This window comes from Phytophthora infestans, genomic scaffold (assembly GCF_000142945.1).
Source record: "Phytophthora infestans T30-4 supercont1.29 genomic scaffold, whole genome shotgun sequence".
Classification (NCBI taxonomy): Eukaryota; Oomycota; class Peronosporomycetes; order Peronosporales; family Peronosporaceae; genus Phytophthora; species Phytophthora infestans.
Window position 1 is genome coordinate 395,382 of NW_003303730.1, and position 13,692 is coordinate 409,073.

A 13,692-nucleotide genomic window follows, 5' to 3' on the forward strand; every position below is an offset into this window, starting at 1 on the left:
CCAGTCTGGCATCGGCGAGAAAGGCTCGCTCAAATTTGACAATGATTTTGTTTCCACGTTCCCACTCTCGAAATCCTCACTGTAAAATCAGGGATTGGAAGAAATAAACTGATTGTTAATATTGACAAAATCGTAGGGGGCAATATTGATTGTCAAGACCTATACAACATCCACTGGAATTGTTTAGCATTTTTCTAGAAGGAAGGTAGATTGCTCTCATCTGAACCGCCATAGACCTCGTCAGTAGGTTTTCAGTACAGTAATGGTCGTACCGTGTACAATACCCTGCGGACCAATGTAGCAGTAGCTGCCAGCAGTCATCTGACCGTACTGGGTGTTACCCATAGCGTAGGCCTTGTCGTACTGAGCGCGTGTGGAGTAGTTGGGGATCATTAGACCGTTGGTCACTACCATACGTGGAGCTGCAGGACGACTAGGGAACAAACCCATAGGGTGACCAGAGTACATGACGAGCGTCTGCTGTTCCGTGAGTTCGGACAGGTAGCGCATGGCCACCAAGTACTGTGCCCAGTTCTGGAAGACACTACCGTTGCCACCGTAAGTGACCAGGTGGTTGGGGAACTGTGCAACGCGACGGTCGAGGTTGTTCATGATCATAAGCATGATACTAGCTGCCTGTTTGCATTTGGCCGGGTATTGGTCAATGGGGTACGCCTTCATCTCGTACTGCACGGGACGGAAGCGGTGCATGTAGATGTGGCCCTCGTCCTTGAGTTCCTGCGCGAACTCGGGAGCCAGAGTGGCGTGGAACCTCTCGGGGAAGTACCGTAACGCGTTCTGCACGGCCAGCACGAGATCGTCCTTGGACAGACCGTCGATGTTGCGGTGCGGAGCCTTGGGCAGCGTCGGGTCGGGGTGGTTGCCCGGGTGCGCCGGCAGCTCGGCCGGGATGCCGTTGCGCAGGATACTCAAGTCTACGGATGACATGATGTAGTGCGAGGTGGTGTTGACGCTTGTGAGACGCAAGGTGGATTGAGGAATGAGCGAGAGACGTGTGGAGGTGCATCAGCGGCAATGCACGTCAAGAGGCGTAGCCGATCTCAGAGGAAGTTGACGTTTGACAACTCTATTTCTTGATTCCTGTTTATTGCTATATATCCGTTGTTTTGAGCCTTACAGTTTTGATAGAGGTTCTACTGATTAGCTCTCTCTAACATGATAGATGTTTATCTTTCATTTCCGAGTCCATATAAATTTAAACAATGTGCATAGACGTCTAATCAATTGCCTATTTCAGTGCCTCGCATCGTCTGAATAGTTTACCACAAGTATTTTGCCATGCAGTGCCGAATTGTACTTACATAACGATTTGATGTATCTAATTCTATTTGTTACACATCATACTAGACTGGATATGCAAAACGGAGCTGTAACGTAAAACAAATCTTGAGTTTTTGCGTGGTTAACAGCATTGCTACCAAGGTTGGATATTCAAACTCAGTTTGCTGTAAGAGCATCCCTGAGAGTATTAAATGGTTAGCCCTGTAGCTACCATTAGGTTTTACATTGCCGGTCAGATGTAAGGGGCAACGTTGTTGCTGGATGCTTGGCCAAAGACCTCCAACTTCAGCGAATAATAACTACATGTACATAAACTGGTGCTTCGAGCAATACCATTCGAGACCATAGTCATTTCTGTTTGGATGATTCATCGTCGCGACCCAAAAGTTTTTTTTGCACTGGAAATAAGCAGGTCAACAGTATGGAATGGTCTTTTATGAAAAAAGTTGGATTTCAAACCAATTTGTTGGTTATACTTAGATTCTGTGGTCTGATACAGCTTATTAATAGTTCTCAGAATGCGACTGTGAAGCATTTATAGTGAATTGTATGTTGGTTGGCTGGAGCGCGTATATCGAGAACAACAGTTTCAGAGCAGGAAGTACTTGCTGCTGCGTTGGCACTTACAAGCATCACGATGTCGGATGCCATTCTCTTCCCAAGGCTTAGATAAATTCTCTGCATACGAATTACGCAACGCAAACACTACAGCCGGATCGGTCGCTCTAAATTTTGCTTTGTGTCTGGCGGTCGGTGCTGTGCCCTTCTTCGCTTCGGTGATGATCTACCAGCGAATGTTTATATCCATCAGCTTATTATCCATATATGCCCTCGTATACTGTACAATGATATTTTGAAACGGTTTAAAATATCGCTAAAAAAAATTTATTCGGTATTAAATTTAGGTTTAAGAAACCGACCAATCTAAACAAACAATATAATTATCTTCAGTATCCATACTTGAGCCTAAGCAAAAGCTTAGGTGCTCGTTAGCTGTGCATAAGAGAAGAACTAATTACGCATCCGGCAATTGAATTGAACAGACTCCAAATATCAAGTTGAGCGTCGTCATTTACGTATTCCGAAAACTAAGTGAGTATTCGCTGCCCACGTTTACTACAGTCAAATTTGAATATTAACAATATACCAGTGCTTTCTACACTGATGTATTCGTATCAACCGCAGCAACTGAACTCCTGTAGTCGAGGTCAACTGCCTTGGCTTTCTAGTCGATGTAGCAGCAAGGGAGCCAATTTTAGCCACCTCGTCCTCAGGTCGCAAGTAAACTCCGTTGTTTGTTTTATGCAGCAACGAGCTCACCACTACAAAAGCTGACCAGTAGCTGAGCCATAGTAGTGAGCCAGCAATGATAAGTGAGCGATAAGAGAATGTGCAACTAAAGCTTGAAGCTGAAAGTGTCGGATGTAGCCATTTTGTCGCACCTTCACTCATGCTCATAATCCTGCGTGTCGCAGCCAACACTCGTTCAATAAATGTTCCTATTGGCTGATAAAACAAATTTCTTCACATTATGCCAACCTTGATTTTTGATCACTCCCCAAATCGACCCAACATTCTACTGTCTACCAGCATGACGGAGACCACTGACCTGCTTCCTTCTTCACCTACCGCGCGTGACGCCGTACCGGACCACGTTCCGGCGGTGACCGAGCCAGAAAAGCCTCAAACAGGGGATCAAAGTGCCAAAATTGTGATCCTCTCAGTCAACGACGTGTACGACATGGTCCCCAATGAGCACGGTCATGGCGGTATTGCAGAATTCGCAACACTTCTAGAACGACAGAAGGCTGCGCTACCAGACGACGTGACACTGCTGGTCACGCTTAACGGCGACTTTCTCTCCGGTTCGGAAATCGCCGAACGCTTCAAAGGGTACGTTGCATTAAGTCGAAAACAATTGCAAATGTTGCATCATCTAATTATGTTTTTGTGCAACATGTTGCAGTGCGCACATGATCGAATTAATGAATCACTTGGGTATCGAGTACGTCGTATTGGGCAACCACGAGTTCGACTTTGGGGCCGACGAACTCAAAGCTCGAATGCGCGAGTCGACAGCGAAATGGTTTGGATCCAACGTACGAAACGCAGCATCCGGGGCATTGTTCGACGATGTTGTGGATACGGAGATGATTACATTAAAAGATGGACTAAAGCTCGGCGTCTTTGGCGTCTGCACGGAGGAGACCCCGACGCTGTCGTTCCCCGGCTCCAGCGTCAAGTTCGAGGATGTATTTGCAACATCTCGACGCTGCGTTGAGCAACTCAATTCTCAAGGCGCAGATTTCATCCTGGCACTTACGCATCTGTCCATTTCGCAGGACAAGAAACTTGCGCGTCAAGTCCCTGGCATCGATTTGGTACTTGGCGGCCACGATCATGAGCCGTTCACAATGTATGAAGGCAAAACGTTTATCCACAAGTCCGGACAGAACGCGTTTTGGCTGGCTAAACTTGAGTTTGAGTTGAAACGCTCAGCTGATCACCCAGAGCGTGGATTGATTGTGTTGCCACAGTGGAGCATGATTGCCAATGCGTATTTGCCACCACAACGAGCATGCCAACAAATTCTCTACAAGTACATGCAACAAATGGCAAGTGAAGACGATCCGGAGAAGAATGAGCGAGTGTTGGCTACACTGGCGACCACGTTAACCACTCGGACTGCCATGTTGCGGGCAGGGGAAAGCAACGGAGGCAACTTAGTGGCAGATGCGCTGAGAAGTGAACTAGCAGCTGATGTGGGTTTTATCAATGGGGGTTTTATTCGAGGAGACAAGGAATATCCCGCAAAATCCAGTATCACTGTGGGTATTTTAAAACACGAGATGCCGTTCCCACGACCTGCAGTTCTAGTCCGAATCAACGCCAGCGACCTACGCGATGCATTCATCCAACATATGTACAAATATCCGCAACAGAGCGGCTCACATCCGCATGTGTCGGGGCTAAAGTTGACCATCGACATGAAGGCAACTCCGCCAGTCGTCACTAAGATGCTACACGAGAACGGCGAGCCTGTGGACTTGGACACGGAGGTCCTCGTAGCCACGTCCAAGTTTGTTGCTGGCGGTGGTGACGGCTGCTCGTCCTGGCTAAAGGGCGAGATTTTGAGGGAGGCATCAAAGATCCCAGAGGTTGTAGCCGACTTCATGATGAAGAAGCGGCTGCTAGCATACCCAGAGCATGAAGGACGAATCACGATCATCGAGTAAGTGAAGATCTCGATTCTCTAATAAGCTCACGGACCATCTTGTGAAATCGTTTGACAATTAAAGAAAAATACTACAGTAGTGGCTTGAATAAATCGAAGTTTATAGGCACTTACTGTAGTATGTATAAACAATGCAATAACGTTTTCTTTATGAAGCGGAGGCTTTGCTATCGGTGCTCATTGTGGACACGACGTCGTGTATCGTGCGCGACGCCGGCCAGGCCACCAGGAAAGGCGTTGCCAGGCGACTGTACTGTACATGTGGGCTGTCCCCTTGCAGCCAATATTCGCCGGAGGAGAAGTGCTCTGACTACATCATGCAGGAGATCACGTCCGCGCGGTTGCTGAGGACATTGCTCCTGAGGCAAAATGTTGTCGGCAACTTGCATGTAAATTTGGTAAGATAAATTGCGACTGACAGGTATCCACAATCGCGCGGAGAGATCCACTTCAACGTGCCTCCTCATCCTCCAAAGTTTTGAAATCCCAACTGTCTCAAGGGTAACAGCGAGGGATTTTGTGGCACAATACTTTACGTGTCGAGAGTGTCCGACACCAAAACTAGCGGTGCAAACGGCTACCTGCTGACAGTTATTAGATTTGCCACCGCTATGTTGGTGTTGCCTCCTGAAAAAATGCGGTTTACGGGGCATACGGTAAACAACTGAATATTCGAATGATCGTCTCGCAATCTGATTGGTTAATAACGGCAGAAAAGCTCCATCTGGTTCGGCTGTCTTCTGACTGACTTGCGCCGTTGCCATCGCAGCGCAGCGCAAGGCCATAACCATTCCCTCATCCTCTGATCGCGGCACCCACACACACAGGTTCCTTTTCTTCGAGCGCTTTCGAAGCGAGTGCTGGGCGATACCACCGCCGTCCAGGGCTAGTAACGTTAGCGATTGCTTGCCGGCTCGCCGTTTCCCGCTGTGAATCGTCCGCAACTCGCGTTGTCGCCTTGTGGCCAGTGCAGTCAACGAACGCATACATAGAAGGAGGTCACACGGCTCTCAAGCCACTCACACGCAGCTTTTCGTGTCCGCGTCTGCTCAAACTTTGCGGCTTTTATCCCAACAAGACAAGAGCTCCAGTTTCGCAACCTTCACCGACTAGCGTTATATAATCATCGGGGAGGAAACATGCGTTCATGGTTCTTCTTGACGGCGCTAGTGGCCGTGGCGTCCACGTCGTGGCTCTCACAAGGTAGACATGCAGTAATGTATTTTACACACTCTTCACAGTCGCGACTAACAATTTCGTTCGCGTCATTTCAGTGGAGGCAGCGGCGTGTGCCGAGATCTGCTACACAACGGAGCTCAAGGGCTTCGGACCCGGAGGCAGTGCCGGCTGTAGCTGTAGTGGCTTGCAACAAGGAGCACGTACAGGATCTGGAAGCTGCAGCTGTGGCCAGTGCTATACAGCGTCAGGCAGTGGCGTCATCGGCTACGCTGTCAACAGCGACGGCACGTGCACGTTTGGAACAAATTGTGGAGACTGCGACTACTCGTCGACTTCGTCTGGAAGCACGACGCCTACGATGTCATCAACTGCAAGCAGTGGCAGCTCCACGACGTCGACGACGCCCCCAAGCTCCACACCGACCGCTACGACAGGTAGACGCAGCTTTGGTTGATTGGTTTCTAGAGGTTTCTATCGTTCTGACCGGCTGCTCTGATGTATCTGATGAACTGGCGTCGCTTCCGTGTTTTTTTTTTTTATCTCATGGTAATGCGTTATTGTTGTCGTGGCTGTGTGTTGTGTGTTAACTTTCTCAGCTGCGCCTTCCACTGCGTCTCCTGCTGTAACTTCAGGTGCTTCGTCGAATTCGTCGTCTGGATCGTCGTCCTCGTCCTCGTCCACTTCAGATAACAGCGGTTCGTCGACTATCACGTCGGTATCCAGTAGCTCAGGCTCGACCAACAACAACGCAGGTGAAGCTGGCAGCTCAGCGGATACGTGTACGTGACTGTAGCCAGATTTGTGGTCTATCTGGCCGATTTCCTGACGTTTCTAATGATGTATTAAACAGCGAGCAATGGCCTCAAGACATGGCAGATCGCGCTGATTATTTGCTGCGGCGTCCTGGTCTTCACGGTGGCTGTCGTGTCGGTGCTGTCGTGCTACTGCAAGGCTCGCAATCGCTTGTATGAGAACGAGGACGACCAAGCTGATGCCAGTTACTATCAGCAGCAATACCCGCGTTTACGTGACGATGTGTTTGGCTCGAGCGCTGCAGCCACGCCTTCGTTATTCTCGCAGAACCCACAGACAAGTTCACGTCGCTCTGGCAGCTCGGGCAGCCTTTCGAGCGAACTGAAGGCCATGTATGCGAACTCGGCCAACAGCGGCAGCTCGGATAGATTAGGCGTGGGTCTTGCCCCCGTACACATGCGGAACAGCTCCGGCGACTTGGCAGGAATGGCCGGCAGCTATCCGAACGAGCGGATCCTGTCCGGCAGCTACTTGAACGAGCGTATTTTATCCGGCAGCTATCCCACAGATCGGCGACCAAGCGCAGGCAACAGGTCACAAGGACGGCGTCCCAGTGTGGAGCAGGGATACAGCACAGCACGCGATCGAGACTCGTTGGCGGTGGAGTTGTAGGCGTGTACCAACAGTGCTTGGAAGCTTATTCTGGTGTATACTGGATAAAGCAGGATAAGCGACAGGATAACGGCCAGAGACAGCTTAAGCAGCAGCGACTAAGACGTCGACGGTAGCGTCGAAGTAGTTCGTGTCTCTGGCGCTCCTTTTAGTAAAATTAGTCGCGCTCAAAAACTGGAAGTCGAGGTGAGTGCTTCCACTTGAGGCAAGCTCAGACCTAGATCTGTACCCCCATTTTGCTAGGCAGTAGAGCGACAGTAGTTGAATTATTACGTTAATGACGTTTAAATTGCATTTTTGTTTGGTCGTGGGGGATCATTCTAAAACTTAAGAGGAGTTCTTCTCAAGGGTGTGTCGCCGTGAATCGACCGCAGCGGTGACACGGCTGCGCACGTCTCTGCAGACGCACGGGGTCAACCACCGCGGGACTGCGAGCCAGCAGACTTCCCCGTTCAAAAGTATCTGAATCATCTTGCTCGAATCACTTCCTCCATTGACCGTTTAAAACCTAAAATGGCACAGGTATACATATAATCTAGAGTGCATGTATACTTCGAGACGTATAGTGAATAAAGTGCTACAGTGACGAATAGAGTTTTAAAACATGTAGACTGACATTGTTAAAGTTAAAAGTTTGGGATCGTCAATCAAAGAGTTCAAATTGTAAGTCTTAGAGCATCTCCACCGGTGGGGCTCTATATCTATATAGCGACTGAAGAGCTCAAATTGATAACTACTGGGGTTTCACCAGGCGTCTCTATCGCCAATTTTTTAGCTACCGGGGGGTTTCGGTCGCTATTTCGGACGCCATAGCGACTGAAATCTATAGGAGGTTGGATCACTTGCAAACGAACAATGCCTCGAGGAAAAGCTTGGTCGGACAAGGAAGACGCCGCCCTGTGCACGGCGTGGTGCGCTACCCAATCGCAGGGGCCGATCAGAGGGCGGACAACCTTTGGACGCTAATCTTGCAGTCATACTATACGATAGTACCAGGATGCTTGTGCGGCGATACTTCGCCGCACAAGCATCTCATTAGCCGCAGTGAAGTCTCTGTCGACATTTGCAGCCTTGCCGGGCTGTGAACCGCCGTGTTTTCTCTTTTTCGGTGCGCGAGGGGTCAAAAGTAGCGAGCAGACGTACGCCTCTTCCTCGTCGTCAAGAGCTTCTCGCAGAAGACGATTTCTCCACATAGCGACAGATTGGTGAGTGATGCCTCTCGGTGTCTATCGCTAAAAACATTCCGGCCAATCGGAAGGCAACGAGTCTATAGACACCGGTGGAGATGCTCTTATGAAGTTTTTGTATTTGCTCTTTTTTTTTGCTCAGAAACGATGTCGTTTGAACTGTCGGACGACCTTGGTGCAACGTCTCAATTTTGGCGGCAAAGCAGCCCAGAATTTCCCAATTATGGTCAGCAACGGCAAGCGACGTCGCGCGCCGAGCGATGATAGCGACGAGGAGCAGAAGACACAGCGCACAGACACTGTGGATGACGAAGAGGACGAGGAGGAGACGTCTCCACGCCGTCCAAAGGCTCGCGCAGCTCCTCCCGGACGCAATCGCAAGGGTTTCCTAGAGAACTCGCAACTAACCGAGAAGGACCGTCGCCACGTGCGTTACAAGGAGCGCGAGCTGTTGCAGAGCATCAAGGAGAACGCCAATGACCTAGCCAAGATCACGAGCGACACGTTCGACACGCACACGCAGGAGCTGGACCAGATGTACGACAGTGTGTGCTACCCTCGCGAGGCCAATCTGGACGCCAGTAACTTGGACGAACTCAATGTGGCGGTGGCTAAACAGTCACAAGCACTGGGTTCCAGCGACCTCACCAAGGTTCGAGACAAATTTATAATATTGCAGAGGGTATTGTGTCTAATTTTTAATATTTTTATAGTATGACACGACGGATTTGATCCGCGCGACGCAAAACGCGTGCACGATGGAGTCGCAGAACGGGGAATTCGACTGGAACACACTGGGAAATGCAGCTGGAGCCTGTTTCCGATCCGTCCCGGAGAGTAGTTTCCTGTATGTTGTGATGAAGAGATAATGTTTTTATTCTGCTAATATTTTTATTTTTAGGTTTGGGCTGATGGATACGGAGGTGGTTCGCAAGGAGAGAAAGAAAGCGAGACGAGCACAGGAAGATGTAAACGCACAAGAAGCGCAGCCTACGGAGTATACCAACAAGGTTCGTGGATAAAGTTCTCGAGCAGTTTTTTTAAAATATCTGACTAATTATTTTGTTACCCTGTAGAAAGACCGCAAGGACGCACAAGCGCGTCGATTGGAGATCTTGCAGAGCAAGTTGAGCGAAGGAGAGCGCGTCAAGCCGCTCTTTGACATGGTCATCAACCCCAAGAGTTTCACACAGGTGCGTCACTGTCAGAATTTATTTTTCAAACTGCGATTAGCTAATGGGAAATTACTTGATACGTGACGATTAGACAGTGGAGAACCTGTTTGATACGTCGTTCCTCGTGCGTAATAACTCGGCTGAAATTGGCATCGACGATGGATCTGGCCTGCCGTACTTAAGTAAGTACCCGCTGCTTGTAGTAGAAGACCTGTATGACTGAAAAATGGACTTTTACTATTTTTTATTGTGACAGAGAACCAGGAGGGACTGAACGAAGCCAATCTCCCGCCGTCGACGCAGAGTATTATCAGCATCACGCCGGCGCAATGGGAGCAGCTTGCGAGTGTGACCGGACGAGAGGAACCTCTTCTTGGTCATCGATCGTAGTCACTAAATATTTCTAAAACTGCGATATTTTTTCTCCATTTATTTAGTGTTGATGGAGAATATTACTTCGCTTTGGTCAAATTACTAGCTCGGACTACTAAAAATATCTAGGCGCGACTTGGATGAAATAACTCTGCTTAGTGACAGCTGTTGTGGACTGTGGTCGTGCCGGTTGACTCGGTGGTGATAAGTACGTCGGCTTGGTCGTGCCCTGATAGGATCGGGGGAGCAGTGTAGTAACCAGTGTCAATTGGGATATGCGGTGGGGTACGTGTAACAACCACAGATTCCGCATACATGGAGCTGGGTGGACTCGTCTCTGAAATGATCGGCAACGTCTCTAGACTCGGGAGACTCGTAGCCGTGGCTTCTATGGTTGAGCCTGACGAACTGCTAGTGCTGTGCATGTCCGTAGTATCGACTGTCGGTTCAGCGGAGCCTGAAGAAGACGACGGGTCGCTGTCAGTTGAATCCTCAACCGACGTGTCTTCGTTTCCAGTGTCGTCACCAGCGCTGTTCGACGCCCTGGAGCCATCAGTTGAGGCAGACTCTGAAGCTCGGATCGATGCAGTTTTAGAGGTGTTCTCGGCCCCACCACAAGCCACAGACGACTCCAACAGCTCCTTCACATTCGCGTAGCTTAGACCAGTTTTCGTGACTGTGGACTCGTCAGGTTTGGCCGTCGGGAACCACAGAAAAATCTGGGTGGTCTGTCTTCGAGCGTTCCACCCACTCACCGCCGATAACAGCGTAGTCGGCATCCAGTTCGAGCAAGTATTCATAGTAATCTGTGACTGTGTACGGCTCCACCCGGTCGGCTGTAGCAAGTGGACCGTCAGCGTACGCCTCGACGACCCAGGTCACGGTTGTATTTACGTACGCGAGATACACCATCTCGCTGTTGAACGGGTACACACTCGTGCCGAAATACTGCTGCGACGCTTGTGCATTGTCCACCAGCTCCATCTTCTGCACCTCGTACGACCGCACAGGCTGGTTCCAGACCTGAGCGCCTGCCGTGACGTCTATAATGAACGATTGCTCGTGTTTCCCCATGATGTTGGTGATGGCGAGATGGAAGAAACCGGCACCTAGATCACGACGCGCTGCGCTCGTGTAGCGTCCGTACTCGTCTATCATGACGGGAGTGTCTGGGCCATTAAAACGGGCACCGGTGAAGACGGTCGGGATAGCAGACCCGTCGTAGATATCCGATACCAAAGCTTTAATATCCATCACATGGAACGTTTGTCCATTCTTGACGACGTCACATTTTGGTTCGTCCTCGAGCATGGCAGCCGGCGCCCAGGCGTGGCAAATACCGTACCACGTCGGGATGCAGTAGCCACTCGGGGCGTCTTTGCGAATAGCGCACACGCTGCCATCTTTAAGTGACGCGCAGTCTGTATCAGCTGCGCACTTTGTGTTGTTGGAATGTGCGTCGACGCCATTTTGAGCCGAGATCTTGTTCATAAAGTCAATGGGATCAAGACCAAAAGCTTCGGCGTATTTAGCGCTAGCACTTTTCTCGCCGGTTCTCCAGATGACGTTGATGCTGTCCTGGTACGCGGGCCAGTAGCTACCTGGCCACGGGATTTTCGGCGCAGCAGCAGAAGAGTATTTCTCCTTTAGCGTCGTGAAGTCCACTTCGAGACTTTCATCGAAGTACGTCTCTAAATCCGAGATATCCGAGCCGGGTGCGTCCTCCATGCGGCGTAATTTACGCGTTGACTCGGCCGATCCGGCGGCGTTGCATTGGTCAACGGGATACTCGACAGGTACGGCGCCGTTGTAGTCCTTCATGACTGCTGGGTGGTCATCCGTTAAGAAAGCATCCGCTCCTGTTGGCATGTAAGCGTTGCATTGTAGAGGGGTAGCTTGAGCTAGCTCTAGTGTAGCGGCAGCGATCACGACACTCAGTGCGACGCAGGGTACGATTTTCACCATATTGATTGAGACTGTAATACACTGTTGGTAGTTGCGAGGTAACTTTCCAACGAGATGGAAAATTAAAGAATGGGTTCCAGCTACGAGAAGGCGGATTTGCGATGCAGTTGAAGCAATTTCAGTTATCCAGGGTCCACAACGACTGGTGTCTCCACAGGCACGTTCGCAACTGCATGATTCAACTTGAAACGGAGAAAGTTTGGCTCCTGGATACAATCGTCGACTGCAGTATCTCAGACCATTTTCAAGTGCACTAGAAGTTTTGTAAATGCCCAATCCATACTTTTTGTAGCTGGTATCCATCTCATATTCATGTAGACTACCTAATCCATACTTTTATAGCTGGCATACACGTGGGTCATCTCATTTTCATGTGGTGCTCTTACCCAGCTCCGTCTTGCATGTGCGTCGGTTGCTAGATTGCGAAGACACAGCTCTACCGCGTAAAAGATAACGACAGTGCCCTTGGAGACTCGTGGAAGAGCTACTGGATATTATTACATCCATTAAAGCCGAGTCGTTGTCAACGGCCACTGCAGGATACACAATGGTTGGGACGAGTGTATGTAGGGATATGTTCGTGTTGCCACTCTGCATACAGGTGACGAGAAGGACGTCTGAGCGTCAAAGGCATGCCCTCGGGTGCTGTCAACCTGTTGTGCAACTGTAGTTTTATTGTCGATAAAAATGATTGCTTGTGCTTTTGGTCACCAATCCCATGGGAAGGCAACTGCGATGCATCCGCTGCGCCGCCACCTTCCCAGGTTATAAAACCCAATATAACCCTTTCGTGCACTCCCACGGGTTAGGTGCGCTGTAACTTCTACATCTCTAAAATGGCTCCGGGCGACGGAGAGCCCAAGTTTTTAATTATATCTATCCTGTTTAATTTCAAACCGATAAATACTGTAATTGCAAAGGGCTATTATTAACTAATAATAATTTAACGCCGGCGTTGGTAGGAGAGGAAACCCCTCCGACTTTTCTCGTATGTTTCCTGTACGGGCGGTGTAGGGCTCTCCTTATCTCAGCCCCTCACAGAGTATATTACAGTAAAATAAACTGAAGCAACAGCACCAAGGTTGGCAAACATTTAAACATTACCTTGACATTATGCAAAACGCACAGCTATCATGATCGGTCTTCAAGGCTTCGATGATGCGATGGACTCCAACGCAATTACGCGCACATCTTGTGCTCTTGAAGTGTCGGAAAACGAGACTCCTCACCATTCACTTGGGTCTGACGGACGTCATCTATGCCTTCGTTGTACTGCACCTGTGTCGCATTCTCGCCTTCAGAGTGGTCAACATCCTCAGGCGCATCCTTCGGTGCTTCCGTGTTGTACGTCTCCTCAGTCGGGGTAGCGGTCGTAGAAACCGGGGCATCCGTAGATTGCTGCTGCTCGGGTGTAGTGGGCACCGGCGTCTCCTCGGACTCGCCCTCAGTTCCGGTCGGCGCAGGCGTCGGCGCATCCGTGCCGTACGTCTCCTCAGTCGGGGTAGCGGTCGTAGAAACCGGGGCATCCGTGAAGGGCTGCTGCTCGGGTGAAGTGGGCACCGGCGTCTCCTCGGACTCGCCCTCAGTTCCGGTCGGCGCAGGCGTCGGCGCATCCGTGCCGTACGTCTCCTCAGTCGGGGTAGCGGTCGTAGAAACCGGGGCATCCGTTGAGGGCTGCTGCTCGGGTGAAGTGGGCACCGGCGTCTCCTCGGACTCGCCCTCAGTTCCGGTCGGCGCAGGCGTCGGCGCATCCGTGCCGTACGTCTCCTCAGTCGGGGTAGCGGTCGTAGAAAACCGGGGGCATCCGTGGAGGGCTGCTGCTCGGGTGAAGTGGGCACCGGCGTCTCCTCGG

The 13,692-nt window shown here is 50.3% G+C and overlaps 6 protein-coding genes across 6 annotated transcripts in view; 3 read left to right on the forward strand and 3 right to left on the reverse strand.

The window, feature by feature from the left end:
* The window catches only part of PITG_13490 (urocanase, putative), a gene marked incomplete at both ends in the record, with an annotated part of 2,405 nt that extends 1,457 nt beyond the window's left edge, over positions 1 to 948 (reverse strand). Inside the window, one exon of the mRNA XM_002899664.1 lies at positions 259 to 948. Coding sequence (XP_002899710.1) covers positions 259 to 948 — 690 coding nt within the window. The remainder of the gene's footprint in view (positions 1 to 258) is intronic.
* A 1,945-nt stretch (positions 949 to 2,893) lies between these two features.
* On the forward strand, positions 2,894 to 4,538 carry PITG_13491 (calcineurin-like phosphoesterase, putative; the record flags this gene model as incomplete). Its single annotated transcript, XM_002899665.1, has 2 exons — positions 2,894 to 3,195; positions 3,269 to 4,538. The coding sequence occupies 2 exons, from the start codon at positions 2,894 to 2,896 to the stop codon at positions 4,536 to 4,538; spliced, it is 1,572 nt and encodes a 523-aa protein (XP_002899711.1).
* A 766-nt stretch (positions 4,539 to 5,304) lies between these two features.
* PITG_13492 (uncharacterized protein) lies at positions 5,305 to 7,141 on the forward strand (the record flags this gene model as incomplete). The annotated part of the gene is made up of 4 exons (XM_002899666.1): positions 5,305 to 5,740; positions 5,812 to 6,150; positions 6,349 to 6,495; positions 6,567 to 7,141. The coding sequence occupies 4 exons, from the start codon at positions 5,677 to 5,679 to the stop codon at positions 7,139 to 7,141; spliced, it is 1,125 nt and encodes a 374-aa protein (XP_002899712.1).
* Positions 7,142 to 8,551: 1,410 nt separating this feature from the next.
* PITG_13493 (uncharacterized protein) lies at positions 8,552 to 9,893 on the forward strand (the record flags this gene model as incomplete). The annotated part of the gene is made up of 6 exons (XM_002899667.1): positions 8,552 to 8,980; positions 9,042 to 9,175; positions 9,230 to 9,338; positions 9,405 to 9,521; positions 9,595 to 9,685; positions 9,760 to 9,893. The coding sequence occupies 6 exons, from the start codon at positions 8,552 to 8,554 to the stop codon at positions 9,891 to 9,893; spliced, it is 1,014 nt and encodes a 337-aa protein (XP_002899713.1).
* Positions 9,894 to 10,562: 669 nt separating this feature from the next.
* Positions 10,563 to 11,840, reverse strand: PITG_13494 (elicitor-like transglutaminase, putative; the record flags this gene model as incomplete). The annotated part of the gene is made up of 1 exon (XM_002899668.1): positions 10,563 to 11,840. The coding sequence occupies one exon, from the start codon at positions 11,838 to 11,840 to the stop codon at positions 10,563 to 10,565; it is 1,278 nt and encodes a 425-aa protein (XP_002899714.1).
* A 1,179-nt stretch (positions 11,841 to 13,019) lies between these two features.
* The window catches only part of PITG_13495 (uncharacterized protein), a gene marked incomplete at both ends in the record, with an annotated part of 1,142 nt that continues 469 nt past the window's right edge, over positions 13,020 to 13,692 (reverse strand). The window contains one exon of the mRNA XM_002899669.1: positions 13,020 to 13,654. Coding sequence (XP_002899715.1) covers positions 13,020 to 13,654 — 635 coding nt within the window. The remainder of the gene's footprint in view (positions 13,655 to 13,692) is intronic.